Source organism: Myotis nattereri (genome assembly GCF_964212035.1).
Source record: "Myotis nattereri genome assembly, chromosome: 9".
Classification (NCBI taxonomy): Eukaryota; Metazoa; Chordata; class Mammalia; order Chiroptera; family Vespertilionidae; genus Myotis; species Myotis nattereri.
Genome location: NC_138084.1, coordinates 17,376,173 through 17,392,325, shown reverse-complemented (window position 1 = coordinate 17,392,325; position 16,153 = coordinate 17,376,173). Strand labels below are relative to the sequence as shown.

The 16,153-nt window shown below is 60.3% G+C and overlaps 2 protein-coding genes across 3 annotated transcripts; one reads left to right on the top strand and one right to left on the bottom strand.

Annotated features, from left to right (window-relative positions):
• Window positions 1-56: 56 nt before the first annotated feature.
• On the top strand, window positions 57-5,783 carry PSMC3 (proteasome 26S subunit, ATPase 3). Its single transcript, XM_081098851.1, has 12 exons — window positions 57-112; window positions 357-440; window positions 947-1,072; window positions 1,747-1,851; window positions 1,965-2,027; window positions 2,289-2,426; window positions 2,847-2,990; window positions 3,104-3,252; window positions 4,147-4,243; window positions 4,463-4,608; window positions 5,346-5,427; window positions 5,598-5,783. Exons 1-12 carry the CDS (start codon window positions 86-88, stop codon window positions 5,706-5,708), a joined length of 1,272 nt encoding a protein of 423 aa, XP_080954977.1. The 5' UTR covers window positions 57-85; the 3' UTR covers window positions 5,709-5,783.
• Window positions 5,784-7,544: 1,761 nt separating this feature from the next.
• Window positions 7,545-14,751, bottom strand: SLC39A13 (solute carrier family 39 member 13). 2 transcript variants are annotated; one of them, XM_081100170.1, is made up of 10 exons: window positions 14,688-14,751; window positions 12,994-13,302; window positions 11,325-11,438; window positions 10,941-11,065; window positions 10,428-10,535; window positions 10,230-10,319; window positions 9,458-9,508; window positions 9,139-9,271; window positions 8,870-8,969; window positions 7,545-8,746 (listed from the first exon to the last, which is right to left on the bottom strand). In XM_081100170.1, the coding sequence occupies exons 2-10, from the start codon at window positions 13,292-13,294 to the stop codon at window positions 8,671-8,673; spliced, it is 1,098 nt and encodes a 365-aa protein (XP_080956296.1). In that variant the 5' UTR covers window positions 13,295-13,302; window positions 14,688-14,751; the 3' UTR covers window positions 7,545-8,670. The 2 variants fall into 2 exon arrangements, with proteins under 2 accessions (XP_080956296.1, XP_080956297.1); XM_081100171.1 differs by lacking the exon at window positions 10,428-10,535 and having other exon boundaries at window positions 14,688-14,736.
• Between the last annotated feature and the right edge of the window lie 1,402 nt (window positions 14,752-16,153).

Here is a 16,153-nt window from a genome sequence, read left to right as displayed (position 1 = left end):
CCTGCCCAGTCCGATCTTCGATCTTTTCCTCCAGGAAACGAATCTGCTGCCGGAACTCGAGAGTTCAGTGACTCGGCAGGAGAAGATGGCGACCGTGTGGGACGAGGCTGAGGTCCGCTGTGGGGCAGCCGGGGGTCCTAGAGCCGGGCCCGCGGGGAGACCACCTTGGCGGGAGGGGAGGAGATGCTCGGGGGTCGAGGTCTGGCCCGGTCCCAGGGTCGGGGCCGCTGGGGATGTGGGCAAGGATCCTGATTCCTTCGTTCTAGTCCTATGGACGGGGAAACTGAGGCCGAGTGGGCTTGGAGAAGGCGGGCACGAGCCGCTTTAATTAAAACAAATTTTTTTTTTTTTAACAGCAAGATGGAGTCGGGGAAGAGGTGCTCAAGATGTCCACAGAAGAGATTATCCAGCGGACACGGCTGCTGGACAGTGAAATCAAGGTGGGCGTCCAGGGCAGGCCCGGGGTCCCCGCTGCCTCCCTGGGGGCGGGGGTGGGGGGAGCATGGGGACCCTGTTTCCTCCTTGGGCCACAAAAAGAGAAAAGAAAACTAAGCCTTAAGAGGGACCAGAGAGGGACAGGATGTTGGGAGCCCAGGCCTGGAGGTAGGAATCGGACGGCCATTCCCCACGAGGCCTTTCCGTATTCCTCTCGAAAATCCTTCTTTCAGGAAGTCGTCATTTTACAGAGAGGAGACGGAGGCCCGGAAGGTTTTTATTGTGAGCCACCCAGCCCTTAATGAAAGGGCGGAACCTAAAACTTCTCTTTGACCCGAGGCCCTATGCTTTCCCGCCTTCACCAGGAGGTCGGCCGCGGGCTGGGCGCTCAGGGAGCCTAAGAGCCGCGGGAGCCGGCGCGGGAGGGTCCCCGGCCATGACTTCACTCCTTGCAAGGCCTTGCGATAAACAGCCAAGGCCCAGCATTTGCTTCCACTTGTCTTCACCCCAGATTATGAAGAGCGAAGTGTTACGCGTGACCCACGAACTCCAGGCCATGAAGGACAAGATCAAAGAGAACAGTGAGAAGATCAAAGTGAACAAGACCCTGCCCTACCTTGTCTCCAACGTCATCGAGGTGTGTGTGTATGTGGAGGGGAAGAGAGGGGTTCGAGCGGCCTGGAGACGGCCTGTGATGGGCCACTGGGGAAAGGGGGGGTGAAGTTTTGAGGCCCAGATTGCATGTTGGGGTCCCCTTCTGAGGGTCCCCTTCCTAGTGTGCATGTCTCGGTGCATGTCTAGGGCTGGAAAAGGCCTCAGATGCCTCCCATGTCTAACGTTCTACTGGTCACTTTTCCTTGGGGGTAGGTGAGCTTTGTGCAGAGAAGCATCATCTAAACCAGTGGTTCTCCACCGTCCTAATGCCGCGGCCCTTTAATACAGTTCCTCATGTTGTGGTGACCCCCAATTTCATTGTTACACATTGAACATAATTAAAGCACAGTGATTAACCACAAAAACAATATGTAATTACATACGTGTTTTCCGATGGTCTCAGGCGACCCCTGTGAAAGGGTCGTTCGACCCCCAAAGGGGTCATGACCCACAGGCTGAGAACCGCTGCTCTAAACAAGAGGTCTTATCAATCCCATGGTTTATCCACTGCACTTGCTGAGCTCAGGGCCAGTGAGGAGCGAGGTAGGGATGGTCAGCCCTGCTGGCGTTGGGCCTGCCTCAGCCCAGGAAGCACCGGCTCTGGGGAGTTCAGTGGGCTGAGCCCGGCCTCGTCATCTAAGCTCTTCCCCCTCCCAGCTTTTGGACGTTGATCCCAATGACCAAGAGGAGGACGGTGCCAACATTGACCTGGACTCCCAGAGGAAGGGCAAGTGTGCCGTGATCAAAACCTCCACACGACAGGTGAGGCTGGCTCACCGGGAGAGAACGGAGGAGGGTGAGGGGCGGGTGTGGGAGAGGACCAGGGAGCCTTCCTGAGGGCAGTCACGGAGGCCGCTTCTGGGTTTTTCTCACAGACATACTTCCTGCCTGTGATTGGGTTGGTGGATGCTGAGAAACTGAAGCCGGGAGACCTGGTGGTGAGTGGTGTCCCTGAGCCCAGGCAGAGCTTTTCTAGTGAATCTCCCACTGAGCAGCTGAGCCCTGCCCCAGGCCCAGGCCACTGCTGGCCCGGGGTCTCCCAGCAGAGCAGCCCGAAGAGTCAGACCCTGTCCGTCCGCTCTGCGAATCTTGTGTTGGCCAGTTCTGTGTCATTCTTTTCACTCTTCAGATACCTGTCACCCAGCCAATTAATTAGGCCTTGAGCTGGGACAAATCTGAAGGCTGTGCTGTGTCTCCAGGGTGTGAACAAAGACTCCTATTTGATCCTGGAGACTCTACCCACAGAGTACGACTCACGGGTGAAGGCCATGGAGGTGGACGAGAGGCCCACAGAACAATACAGTGACATCGGGGGCTTGGACAAGCAGATTCAGGAGGTGAGGGAGGAGTGTCAGCTACTAGCAGCTCGCCAGCCTTTTGTGTGTCTCTGCCTCATTGACCAGGGCACTTCCCCTAATGTGCCTCTTATCCTCATAGCATCCAGGGAGGCAAGAAGGATGCCGTGTGACCGTTCGGGGGGCTGAGATCCAGAGAGAGTGAATGATTTGGTTAGGGTCATGGGAGGTTAAGGCCTGGAACTCAGGCTCAGTGTTTCCTCCATGTTCTGCTGTTGCTGGAGAGACCATAGTCAGCCTTGATGGGAGCGAGGTTCTGTGCTCTCTTGATAGGGGGGAAGGGGAGGGCAGTGTCCCTGAACTGGAACAGGAGGGTTACAGATTGGGGTCGAAAGCATTAAAGGTTGGGCTGTAGGAGCCCTCAGGGCTTCCCTCTCCTCACCCAGGACTTCTTCCTGGCAGCTGGTGGAGGCCATTGTCCTGCCAATGAACCACAAGGAGAAGTTTGAGAACTTGGGGATCCAACCTCCAAAGGGGGTGCTGATGTACGGGCCCCCAGGGACGGGGAAGACGCTGCTGGCCCGGGCCTGTGCTGCACAGACCAAGGTGAGTGCTTTGGGAGGATGGAGAGAGATGGGCAGGCTGAGCACGAGGGCCCTAGGGGACCTGTCATGGTGCTTTTGGCCTGATGGCGCCAACCCCATTCCCACCCCACCCAGGCCACCTTCCTGAAGCTGGCTGGCCCTCAGCTGGTGCAGATGTTCATCGGGGATGGTGCCAAGCTGGTCCGGGATGCCTTTGCCCTTGCCAAGGAGAAAGCTCCATCCATCATCTTTATTGATGAGCTGGATGCCATCGGCACCAAGCGGTAAGGGGGTGCTGGGTCCCATCAAGGAGATTGTTCTAAATTCCTACTATCCCACCATGTCCCTTTCCCTGGGTGATGGCAGCTTTACTTTTGTGTTCTGCTTCCTAAATTCTTTTCTAACGAGCTTCCCTGCTTCCTGCCTGTTCCCCTGACCATCCATTTTCACAGCTGGCTGCGTGTTCCCTACAAAAACCTTGTCACTTCAATCATGCACCCACGGCCCCTCACACACACGGATTCTACTTAAAACCCTTCCTGGGCCTCCCCCATTGCTGCTTGGGCTAAGTGCCTGGGCGTTCCATGACCTGCAAGGCCCCCTCAGTGGTTGTCCCTGCTCCCCTCCGGCCTCATGCTGGTTCTGCCCCTGCCTCCCCCTCTGAACTTCCCAGAGCCCCCCGGGCTTGCAGGCCCACTCTGGCTCTGCAGCGAGAGATTGTGCATCTGCTGTTTCCTCTCTGGAACGTGCTCTTCCTTGTCCCTCTTCTTCAGTGATTGGTTGCCCAGCTGATGTGTTTTCAGCCTGTAGGTCTCAGCTGAGGGACACTTCCTCAGGGATCCTGCCTCGGTTCCCCTTACGCTCCAGTCTGGGCTGGGTCCCGTCTGTCTAAGCTTAGCGCAGTTTGCAGTGGCATGTTCATCAGGCGCTGGCCCAGGCAGTGGGTGGTTTTACCCTCAGCTCCCCACCTGGTCCCTGAGCCTCCCCAGTCTCTGAATGCTGCAGTCCACAGTTACACACCTTTCTGTGCTAGCCCCTGGCCGGGGGCCCCAAGTTGAGTGAGACATTTCCCGCCCTGGATGGGTTGGGTTCAGCTTCTGGTGGGTGGAGAGGAGGGAGGGGAGGGCTCTGCCCAAGCAGTGGCCTCACCAGTGTCTTGGGCCTCCTACGGGCCTCAGCTTTGACAGCGAGAAGGCCGGGGACCGGGAGGTGCAGAGGACGATGCTGGAGCTTCTCAACCAGCTGGACGGGTTTCAGCCCAACACCCAGGTCAAGGTGTGTATTGTCGAAGGTGAAAAACATGGGGCTTAGAGGCCAGGGTACCTTCCCGGTTACCTCGCTATGGCAGCCACAGTAGGAATTGGGGTCTGTCTTGAACATCCCCTGCCCTTTCACCGGGACCCTGGGCTGTCTTTCTGCCTGTTGTGGCCATGACTGCTGCCAGTCTGAACCCCTTTCTCCTCAGTTCAAGTTGCTGCTTCTTTCCTTGTTCAGGTAATTGCAGCCACCAACAGGGTGGACATCCTGGACCCTGCCCTGCTCCGCTCCGGCCGCCTGGACCGAAAGATTGAGTTCCCGATGCCCAACGAGGAGGCCCGGGCCAGAATCATGCAGATCCACTCCCGGAAGATGAACGTCAGGTGAGCACAGACAGCAGGAGCAGGCGCTTCGTGCCGGCCTCCCGGGCCTCCGCCCGCCCCTTCCTTTCCCAGCCCGTTCAGCACAGCACCTTTCTGTCGTCTTCTAACCTCACTTCTCCCCGTGCCTGAGGTAGCCTTGCAGGGGCCAGGACTCCCAACTGTGCAGCTCTGCTCCTTAGACTCCTCCTCCCCCACGATAGGAGGTCTGCAGGCCAGAGGGCCTCCGTTTCCCGGCCTCGCTGACCTCAGCACATGGGCACAGCCCAACACGGCCCAGGGGGACCCAGCCAGGGGCCCGGAGGACCTAGGTTTGGATCTCTGTGACCTTCAGCGGGTGACATAACCTCTCTAAGCCTCAGCTTTCTTACCTGGGACTTGGGGGTAATGGCACCAACCTTATGGGGTTGTGGCAGCATCAAGCACAGTGCTCGGCAAGTGAGATTTTTCAGTGGTAGCAGCATGCTGACACGGCCTGTGCTACTCGGGAGGGCAGGTGGCCATCCTTATCTCCACACCCTCCTGCTCCCCCGCCTCAGCCTGAGTAGGTCCCTGGGGTCTCCGGTACAGATTTCTAGAAGGCTGGAGCTCGAGGCAGAGAAACCGCCTTGTCTAGCCTGCTTCCCCCAGCTTGTGCCTTGAAGAGAATGAAGCTCAGTGTGAGCTGACGGGGTGGGGCCGCGTGGGAGCACATCTGTCCCCAGAGGTGACTGAACCCCGTGGCATCTGTCCCCCCACAGTCCTGATGTGAACTACGAGGAGCTGGCCCGCTGCACAGATGACTTCAACGGGGCCCAGTGCAAGGCTGTGTGTGTGGAGGCGGTGAGTGGTGGGTGAGGTGGGTGGTGGGTGCTTCCTGCCCCCCTCCCTGGACAGGGCAGCGTGACTTGGCCTGTGGACTGCTGAGGGGAAGAGGCTGAGAAGGCTTTGGCCCCCGGGAGCCAGGCCTCGGGTGCGGGGAGGCACCCTGAAGCTGTGTGTCCTGGGTGCAGGGCATGATCGCACTCCGCAGGGGTGCCACGGAGCTCACCCACGAGGACTACATGGAGGGCATCCTGGAGGTGCAGGCCAAGAAGAAAGCCAACTTGCAGTACTATGCCTAGGGTGCCGCCCACCACACCATCCCCTGCTCTCCTGCTGGTTAACATTCATAATAAAAGATGGTTTCAGGTCTCTGACACCTGCCTATCTCGCTTCTTAGTGGAAGGGTGGGGGTGCTCGCACGAAACCCCTTCCCCACACTCCTGCCTGGAACTCAAGACAGCTGTGGCCTCAATCCGGTTGTCACGGCGAGGCCCTCAGAGGCCTTCCCATGGGTCCCTCCAGACTCCTCCCTCCCCACTCCCTGCCCCACCTCTGAGCTTTCAGGGTGTGGTGCTGAAGCCCTAGGATGAAGGCCCTCCATGGAGCCAGCCTTTTCTTCTTTCCACATTTGGTGCTCTGGCCCTTGGCCTCGCTTTCTTGTAGAGCCAGACTCTGGGCCTTTTCCCCTTGAAACACCTGTTTCCTAGCTTCCAAGCCTCTTGTTTTTCCACATGTCTTCATTAGCTGCTGGTTTTTAAAAGAATATATTTTTAATTGATTTCAGAGAGGAAGGGAGAGGGAAGATAGAAACAGCAATGATTCGGGAGAATCATTGATTGGCCCCTCCTGCACGCCCCGCCCCTGGGGATCGAACCCACAACCCGGACAGGTGCTTTGACTGGGAATCGAACCGTGATCTGCTTCATTGGTCAACACTCGACCACTGAGGCACACCTGGTCGGGCCCCATTAGGTCTTTTGGTCCATTTCCTCAGCTGAAAATGAACCTTGAGCAGGATCTTGGTTCCATATGCTTTGAAAGCGCCCCTGAATGGCCTTTCAAAGCAGCAGCTCTTCAGAACTCAGCAGCTCTCACTTGCCCTCTGACGAAAACCCCTACACCCTCCTGGTCCCTGGTCCCGTCCCCTGAGGAACATGCCTTCTGGAGGTCAAGCTCCTAACCAGCTCCGATCCCTCCCCTGTGAACCCACCACCTCCAGGCCCGCCTCCCTCCCACAGTGCCCTGAGATGCACCTAACCATTGACTCCCCACGCCTGCCTGAGGAGCCCCCGCACGGCCTCCGAAGGACGGTCTGTCCCCTGCCCGGCTCAGCTGTTGCCATTCCTGCATTCCCTGTTCCCTCTCTGACCAGGTGGGGCATCACCCGGCCAGATACCCGAGTAAACCTGCACGCACCACCTGAGGCTCCACATGGGGGCCCCAGCGCTGCCCAGGGGAGGGGTGCTGGCTGGAGCCCGGCTTCCTTCCTTGACAGATCAGGCGCATGTCCTCCAGGTCCCTTTTTTGCTGAAAAGAATGACTCCGAGCCAGGCCGAGGGCACCGCAGTTCCGGCTTCACAGCCCTGAGCAGACTCGGCGGTGCTGTGCAGACATGCTGCTCTCGGCCAACGGGCTAGTGGAGGCTGTCCTGCTTGGCTTGGATAGACAACCCTGTGGGGAAGCAGCGCCCCCCGGTGCCTGGTCCTGTCCTTACACTCAGCACATTCAGACGTTTTTCTTTTTAATGAAAAAGAACCATTTCATTGAAGCTAAACCTGGAGACGCCTTTATGGATGGAGCTCCCTTCCTGGATTAAATTGACTCTGGGGCAGGCTGGGAGAAAGCCGCCGGTTCGTAGGTCTATATGAGGCCACCACCCTTGGGGGTGCATGGGCTACAACACAGTGCAGGCTTGTTTTATTGGGACAAAAAGCTAACAAGACAAGCCAGGAAACTGAAATGCAATCCCATTCTGAGAAGCACTGCAAGGGTAACAGTTCAGAAGCAGCACAGAGGAGAAGGGTGGGAGGTGGGGACGAGACCGGCAGGCGCCAGCCGGCGCGGGGCCTTGGAGCGCCAGCCCAGTAAAGCCCTGCTCGACCGTGGCTGGTGCACAGGACAGAGGCAGCCAGTTTGTGTATAATATTTATTTGCATCTTATATATAGAACAGGTATTTACAGATACAAATGGAATCAGCAAAACGGCTGTGAAACCATTCAGACCCTTTGGCCACTTCTGAGAATGTCCGAGGTCGAGCAGCGGGGCTGGGCCTGGCTGTGGAGTGGGCCAGCTGAGTACCTGGGCGTCAGCCAAGGGAAATAGCTGGGGATTATGGCTTCAGCATTCTCCCAGAGCACATTCCTGAGTGCTGACCACATGGAGCCCTCACCACCCCCACCTAAAAGGGGCCCGAGCAGGGAGGGGCAACCACGGACCACTCACTTCCTGCCTCTAGGATATCTGCCTGGCCCCTGTGCTGGCACAAGCAGCCCTGAGCGGACCAGGAGGTCTCCCTGGCCCCGGCTGCTGGCTGCCCTGCAGGCTGCTGTTTGGCAGCTGGAGGTGGCAAGAGCTGCTGGTGCTGCCACGGAGCATTCGCTGGGGGACGGGAGCTGGCCCAGGTCTGAGAAAGCATCTCTCGGCTTCATGCTGGGAGGGTAGGACTGTCAGTGCTGAGTGGGGCTGGGGGCTGCGAGAGCACCTGCCTCTCCTTTCTTTGGCTTTAGAGATGGCGAAGGAAGGGCCACGGCCGTGGATGCAGCAGAGTTCACCCCAGCCTCGGCCCCTAGGCTGCCCAGGGCTGGGTGCATGAGCAGAGGGGTTTACTCCCTCAGCCAGGGACCTATGAGGCCCTACTGGGAGACAGCTTTGGGGTTCCTTGCAGCCATGGGCTGCTGGGGCTGCCCTTCACTCCCCTGGGGGTCGTGGTGGGGAGAGGCCTCTGCTTGGGACCAACGCTGGCTTTCTCGCTGCTCTCTCTGGGAGGTGCAAGATGACAGGGTGGCAAGGAGAGAGGACCACAGTGTGGCTGGGGCAGGCGCGGGCATTGGGCCCTGGGCATGAGGGATCACAGTGTCGGTCTCACACACCTCTGTCCACACGTGCACACACACACACACACACACACACGTGCGTGCCATCCTCTTGTCTGGTAGGAGGCTCGCTGGCTCTCAGACACTCGCCCTCTCTGCCTTCACACACGATCACAGAGTAAATCCGAGTCTCTTATTGCTGTGGGGGGAGCGGGCGTCAGGGATGGTTACTCCACCAAGAGCGAGAACAGCACCATCACCACGATCCCCGTGCAGAGCAGAAGCACTTGCTGCAGGGAGTGCCTGTGGGGAGAGAGGCTGGGACTCAGGGGTTGGCACGGGGTGAGGGGCAGGGAAGGGGCCAGAAAAGCCCCTCCTCCGCCAGCCTGTAAGGGCCCATGAGTGCAGTCCCAGTGAGTCACTCACCATGGGTCATCTTCCTCCAAGATGTCGGGCAGCACGTTCACCAGGGCGATGTAGAGAAAGCCGCCAGAGGTGAAAGGCAGGATCCAGGCCACAGTCTCCTCTGCAGTGGGAGAAGGCCCGACTGGCTGGGAGCCCACGGGTCCCTCACCCCTCCCGCAGTGGGGACCGAGGGCAGGACCCGGGCTCAATATTGGGGTGGGGCCGGTGTGCCCTTGGCTGGGACCCCTCTGCTGATGGCCACCTGCCACCACCACACGCCCCGCCCGTACCTACTCCCTTGGGGGACTGTGTACAAATGGCGAAGCAGGCGCCCAGCAGGCCCCCCAGTGCCGTGGAGAGCTGTAGCTTGGCTGCACTCCATCGGTCAAAGCCAGCCCGGAGCAGGATGGCAAAGTCGCCCACCTGAGGAAGGTCCAGAGGATCACTCTGGGCCCGGTAGGACCAGACCCCGAGCACCTCAGGGATGGACACGCACATGAGCCCCTGCACCCGCCCTGCTGCTGGGCTCCAGCCCGCACCCCCTAGCTGGGCCCCCAGCCCGCACCCCCTTGCTGGGCCCCCAGCCTGCACCCCGCCTCTGGAACTCACCTCATGGGGGATCTCATGCAGGAGGATGGCCATGGTGGTCAGGAGTCCGATCTGCAGGAAGGGGAGTCTGTGGGGTCTGTGCCGAGGGCCAGGGCACCCCCTGTCCACTCAGTCTACCAGTGTCTACTCTGCTCTGGGCACTCTGGCTGGCCACCCTTCGGTGACCAGAAACACAGCAGCCCATCAAACACACAAGGAAGCTGCCCTCATGAAGCTCACAGTCTGGAGGAGGGAGGCCACATGAGCCGTGTGTCTCTCACTGGCACTGCTGGGGGGAGGAGGACTGGGTGCCAGGGGGCAGGAGTAATGGGGCCTCATCAGACGGGGGGTCAGCAACGGCCTGTCTGAGGAAGTACATTTAGCCAAGGCCTAACGGCTGAGGAGCCAACACTGAGGGTGCGGGGGGAGAGCATTCAGGCAGATGGAACAGTGTGAGGTGGAGGCCATGAAGGAAGGGAAAGCGTGGTGTTCACAAGTCGCAGACTGCGGGCAGGGGAAGGTGGGGGAGCATCTGGAAGCAGGCAGGCAGAGGCATGGATCCCCAAAAGGAGTGTCTGCAGCCAGGAGAACAGACCAGTGTCTCGGGACCAAAGAAGGCTGTGTCCAGGAGAGCGACAGGGAGGACTGGGGCTCAGATGAGGGTGTTGCTGATGCAGGGAGCAAGAAGTGATGGACTGGAGACCTATTTTAGAGGCAGAGCCAACTGGTCACCACAAGCACCATCATTCCCACTGGAATTGCCTGGGCACCACCTGCCCCAATCCCCACTCACCTTCTTGCTCACCAGGAAGCTGGCAGCCACAGCCAGCCCGTGAGTGAAGTTGTCAATGGTGTTGGCCAGCAGGTTGAGATAGCCACTGACCTGGGCGAGGGGAGAGAAAGCCAGCTGAACAGGGCAGGCAGGGCTGAGCTGGGCTGGCCACTCGGGTGGGGCGGCTGCAGGAGGAGGGGCCCTGCGTGGGCCACTCACTTTGACGCTCTGGACCACAGCGCTCAGCCCGGGCTCTGCAGCCGGCGGGGCCACATCGCGGCCTCCACTGAGCACGGCGGCAGCAGCAGCGGGGTCTTTGCGGGGGGCCTAGGTCCAGGAGAAGGAGGGAGAAGGTGACATTAGATGCCCTCCCCCGTCCCCCCCCCCTTGGCCAGGGTGGACACAGAAGGGGAGCGAGAGATGGAGAAACAGAGACAGGGAGCACCCCTTTTCTCTGTCTAGACTGCTCTGCTGCTTGATCCGCCAGGTGCCCTCAAACTCAATAGACTGCCGGCCTCCTGCACTGCCGTCGTTATCAGTCGGAGAACAAGCCATGGCAGGGGCTGATGCTGTCATTCCCCAGATCCCCAAACAAGCGGCCCAGCCCCCCGAGGTCCCAAGAAAAGGCCAAGAGACCTTCTTTTCAGGGTTCAACTCAGAACCTGGGCCTCCAGGCCCTGGAACCACCACAGAACAGACTGAGGTGCCCCGGTCCTGGGGTTTGGGGCTCACCTGGTTGGTCTCCTCCTGCTCCTTTCTGTCCAGGAACATCTTTTCCAAAGCCAGGAAGGTCAGGAAGCCAGCAATGACCCACAGCCCCAGCTGCTGCTGCTGCTGCAGACTCTGCCTCTCACCACCTGCAGGGGGCAGCACTGACATGCCAGGCCAAGCCAAGGCCAGAGAAGGAGGGCCATTTGGAATGGGACCTAGTCCAGGGTAGGGACAGAGGCAGGGGGCCAGGATTGGCTGGTGGGGTAGCGGGGCCCCAGGGACTCCCACAGAGGCCAGGGCAAGTTCCCGGCCTGATACCCAGAATCCCTCTGCCAGCCATTCTGGGCATGGGTACCAGCTCCCCTCCACCCCCACCTGCCTGCCCCCAGGCTGTGCCTCACTCACCAAGGCTGGAGCTGCATGTGTAGGCCCAGGCCTCAGGCAGCAGGTGGAGAAACACATTGCCCAAGAGGCCCCCCAGGGCAAAGCTGAGCAGCTGCTTCAGGCGCCGGGCCCCAGCTGCAAGGCAGAGATGCGGGGCCTGGGGGCTGACCCACCTGGGCCCTGGCCCGGCCTCTGCCCACCCAGATGACTAGGCTCTCTGTGTTGCCCCAACCAGAATGTCAGCCTCCAGAAGGCTGGGCGTGGCGCACCGCCCTTCCTGGGCTGGGTGCTCGGTGGGAACACGCCCCAACCTGACGATGGACTGTAGAGCCACTGCCTCTTGGTTAAGGGCTCAGCTCTCCAACCCACCAGCTGGTGCCCTTGGCAGACTGCCTTCGGGACTCAGTTTCCCCTTCTGCAAACTGGGGATAAGTGTATCCCGTGGGAATTCAGTAACAATGCACACAGCGAGCACTCATTAAACGGGAATTTTCTTTTCTCAGCCACTGTTACTCTCAGAAAAGTGACAGAGATGTGGGGACTTTTGCCGATTTGCAGCATCCAGAGCTGGAAGTGCCTGAAGGGGGCCAGAGGGCAGAGGCACCTTGGGGGTGGGGTAGCAACTATCCCAGGGGAAGCTGCTGCTTCTAGGCTGTGTGACCTCAGGCGGGTCAAAGGACCTCTCTGTGCCCGTGCTTCCCCATTTGTAAAATGGAGCGAATAATCCAAGTCCTCCCGACCCTGACCTCGCAGGTCGCAGGGATGCCATGAGGGACTGAGCTGGGGTACAGGCGTGACAGCAGGGCTCCGCTCACAGCCGTGGCAGCAGCCTTCAGCCCAGGGACAGAATGAACAGGGGAGCACAGCGCCTGGGGCCCTCGTCCAGACTTACTGTGTCATACTCTGGGGTGGGGGCACAAGGCATCCGGATTTTTGGCACCTCCCCACCTGATCTCGTGGACTTTTCATTACAACATGCCAGGTGGACAGACAGTACATGCACACCATACGAAAGGGTAGCCAAGGAAAGCCTCCACCCCGTGCGTGTGCCCCACCTGCCAGACCCCTCCCCAGAGGCAGGCCTGCGACCAACCTCTCTCATGTTCCTGGGTAAGCCTGACCCAGGGGCTTCCAGTTTGAGGGCTCTTTTGCATGATGAGCAGAGACTGCAGGGAGAGGCAGTGCTTTGCTGGCCACGGCACACCCAGCACGGGGCCCGCACACACGCAGCCTTCTCCCTGAACCAGGTGGTGCCTTACTGGTATGAGCTCATTCAATTGTCACAATCGTACCTATGAGGTAGACACCATGGTTATCCCATTTTTAAGGCTGGGAGCCTGAGGCAGAGGGAAGTGAAGTGACTTGCCCGGTGGTACCCAGCTGGTAAGTGGCAGAGCCGAGATTGGAAACCAGGCGGGCTGACATCCATATTTCTCACCACTATCTACATCGCTTCTTGGTGACTGTTTGCTAATGGTTATTCTTTCAGAATAAAAGAACGCATAAATGAATGAACAGATGAGCATGGTGCGCCCTGGTCTCACAGGACCAAGGTGAGAGATTGTGTTCTGTCCTCACCCTCCACCTCGGACACACTGGAACCCAGGACGTGAGACCCAGCTCTCCGGGGACGAGCAGCATGTTTCCCACGCTGCTGGCTGCCCCGGGGCGCCAGGGGAGGGTCACCCACCTTCTGAGCGCAGTGAGGCCCCCATCTCCAGGGGAATGACCAGCAGTGGGAAGACCCCGCTGAGTCCCACCAGGAGGGAGCCCAGGAGGGAGCAGATCCAGGTGTCCAGCCTCTCCCCGCTCAGCAGGGCTCCCCAGGACTCACTTTCCTTGGTATCGAGGCGACAGGCTGCTGCAGCCCCCCGGTTCCGGAGGGCCTGCTGGGAACCCCCAGCCGCTCCCAGGAGCTGCAGGGCAACAGCAGCGAAGAAGAGGAGCCTTTGGCCCGCCATGCCGCAGCCAGAGCAGGGGCATCCAGGCATGCCAGGTGCTGGAAAACACAAAGGCCACTTGCGTGAGCCGCCGCCGTTGGCTGAACACCTGCGTATGGAACATGGCGTCTTAACCCGCCTGCGTGTCTGGCCCAGGGCTTGCGTGGCTCCAAACGGTGGGTGCACAGAGCAAAGGGGCTCTGCTCCTCCACACGCCAAGGATCACAGTTTTTCCTTCTGAGCCGGCTTCCGGCTTCCAGCAGTGTGTCAGCATGTCTGCCCGAGGCTAAACTTTTCCTAATGACAGGGTGAGGCGCTGGCTGGTTCCCCTCAGCCACCGGCAGGGCAGGCCCGGCCCAGCCGGGTGCCTCTGGCTGCCAGGGGAGGTTTTGCCACCAGGATGTGCCCTGGCGAGGACACCCCAGGGACAGAGGCTGGCACTATCTAGCTCGATGGGGCGACATTAGGAGGTGCAGGCTGCGAAACCACACCACTGAGCTAGGACAGGACCATTAGAGCTTCTTCCTAGGAAATGAGCCCCGTGTCCCCGGGGCACAGAGACAGACAGGAGGTGGGGCTGAAGAGAAAGGATCCGTCCGTCAGCAGCTGCCTCACAGATGCTCAGAGCACTGCTGCTCGCTTGGTGCTCGGCAGCTTACAGCTGCTTGTGGGCAAGTCCCTGGAGCCCCTCTCCCAGCCTCAGTCTCCTTGTCTATCGGATGAAGATAAGCATTGCCTCCCTCACATGGTCCTGCACATAGATGAGCTGGGTCATGCAGGTGAAGCGCCTGTCAGGGCGGAAGCACAGCGCCCTCCGTACGCTGTGGAGGCCTCAGCCCTGGGCAGCAGGAATGTACCCAGCCGGGGTCACAGGACTCGAATGTGAGTCAACCAAGAGAGGTTCAGTCTGGAAACTCAGGCATGCGGTGTAAACGCGCGCGGTCCGCCCCGCCGCGTGCTGCCTGGGACCTTGACTGCACAGTCACTGCCTCAGTTTCCCCATCTGCTGTTAGAGGTGGGAGGGAGGGGAAGCAGCTGCTCCGGAAAAGATGCCCACGTTCGGGATCTCCAGCCGGAACGGGAGACCCTGATGAAACCCACGGGGCTCCACTGGGGACCAGAGGCCGGCCAGGGCCAGGTCGGGCTTGGAGGCCGAGGCGGGTCACGTGGGGTGAGGGGATCACGCAGAGGTGAGGCTTGGGAAAGGGGAAGGGGGTGCGCAGTCTGAGAGGAGAAGGAAAGCAGCAAGCTAGAGGGCCGAGAGGGAGAGATCAGAGATCGTGGGTGAGATGGACGAGCAGGGGAGAGCCGGGGAGAGATGCGGAGTGACGTGTGGGCGACAGAGGAGCCCAGGGAAGTTTCACTCCAGGTCCCGGGCCGGGGTCGGGGGACCGCCAGGTCCATCCCGCCCAGGCGCGGGCCCTGAGGCCGGGCGGTCACTCACCGTGCAGCGGCGGCGGCAGCAGCGCTCCGGGCGGCCCCGGCCATCCAGCTGCGGCGCGGCGCCCCGCCCCGGACCTGCCCCGCCCGGCCCCGCAGCCCGGCCCCCGGCCCGGAGCCGCCCCCAGCGCGCGGCCACGTCACTCGGGACCTGTCCGGAACCCGAGGCGCCGCGCGCCACGGTGTAGTGGGGGTGGCTGTCCGGGAGCGCTTCCGCTTCGCGGCCGTGGGGGATCCGGACGGCCAGCGCACTTCCGCTCGGGCCGGACTAGGGGCGGCGAGGAGGGCCGGGCGGAAGTGGGAGAACCTTGGGTACCGCGCTCAGCAGCAGGCTGGGCAGGGCCAGGGCTGGCTCCGCGGGGACCGGGAGCGGCGGTGCGGCTGGGCTTGCGGGTCCGGCGCCGCTTCTTCTCTCGGGCTGCAGTCTCCCCCGCAGCCGCACGGGGGCGCCCTCGACTGCCGGACTCGCAGCCTTCGGCCGGCGGCCGGGCTCCGGGTGGGAGGATGGCTGCCGCGCTCCAGTTCTGAGTCAGCCTGGCCTGGCTCCTCCATGAACACGGGAAAGGGGAAGTGCCTGCCGCAGGGAGGGAGGGCCTAGCCCCGGGAACCTCAGAAGAGGGAATTTTATTCTTACTCATCGAATTATTTTTATGCTTTGGTTTTTCACTGGGAACCTCAGGTCTTGTCTCCAGCGCTTGTAACCCTTTGGGGTCCAGTGCATGGTGGCTTGACTGCTGCTCTGAACTCCAAACCCGAGGAAGCAAGGGCTCCCGCACCCAGAGGAAGCTGGCCTGGCTTCCTAGACTAGGGCAGCACACTATAGCATTATTATTGTAAGTGCAGTTTACCCAGCACCTACCCTGTGCCATTCACTCGCATTCTCACTGAATCTTCATTCTACCCCATTGAGGTGGGTGCCATTAGCCCAGGGTGAAACAATGGACCAGATGGCAGAGCCAGGATTCAAACCTCTGAGTGTCCCTGGGCCCAGAGCATGAGCGCACCTCTCATTTCCAGAGGGTGGGGGTCTGGCTTGTGTTTCCACTTTGCATCCTTCTCTGGGCATCAGCCAGGACTGTAGACTGTTCAAGAGGAGGCATGTGGGTACTTACTTGGCAGAGATTGTGATGGGGTGGGGTTCTCCAAGCCTCTGACCCTCATCTGCATCCCGTGATCGCTCCCTTCATCTGTCCTGAGCCGATCTCTCCTTCTGGGGGCTGTATCACACTTGGTGCCCTGTACCACCTCACATCCAGTGTCTAGACTCCCAGCTCCTTCCAGGTAGGGTCAGCTTTCCTCTGAAAGACCCTGGCTGCCTCACCCCACCAGGCCCATGGGTAGCGCAGGATGCCCTCTTGGGCCCCTCCCTGAGTTCTGAAGTGGAAACCCTGGGTTGGTTTCTTTGCAGGGGGAGGAAGATACTCAGGGATGCTGCTCTGGGATCTCTCAGATGCCCCCCCCCCCCGTATG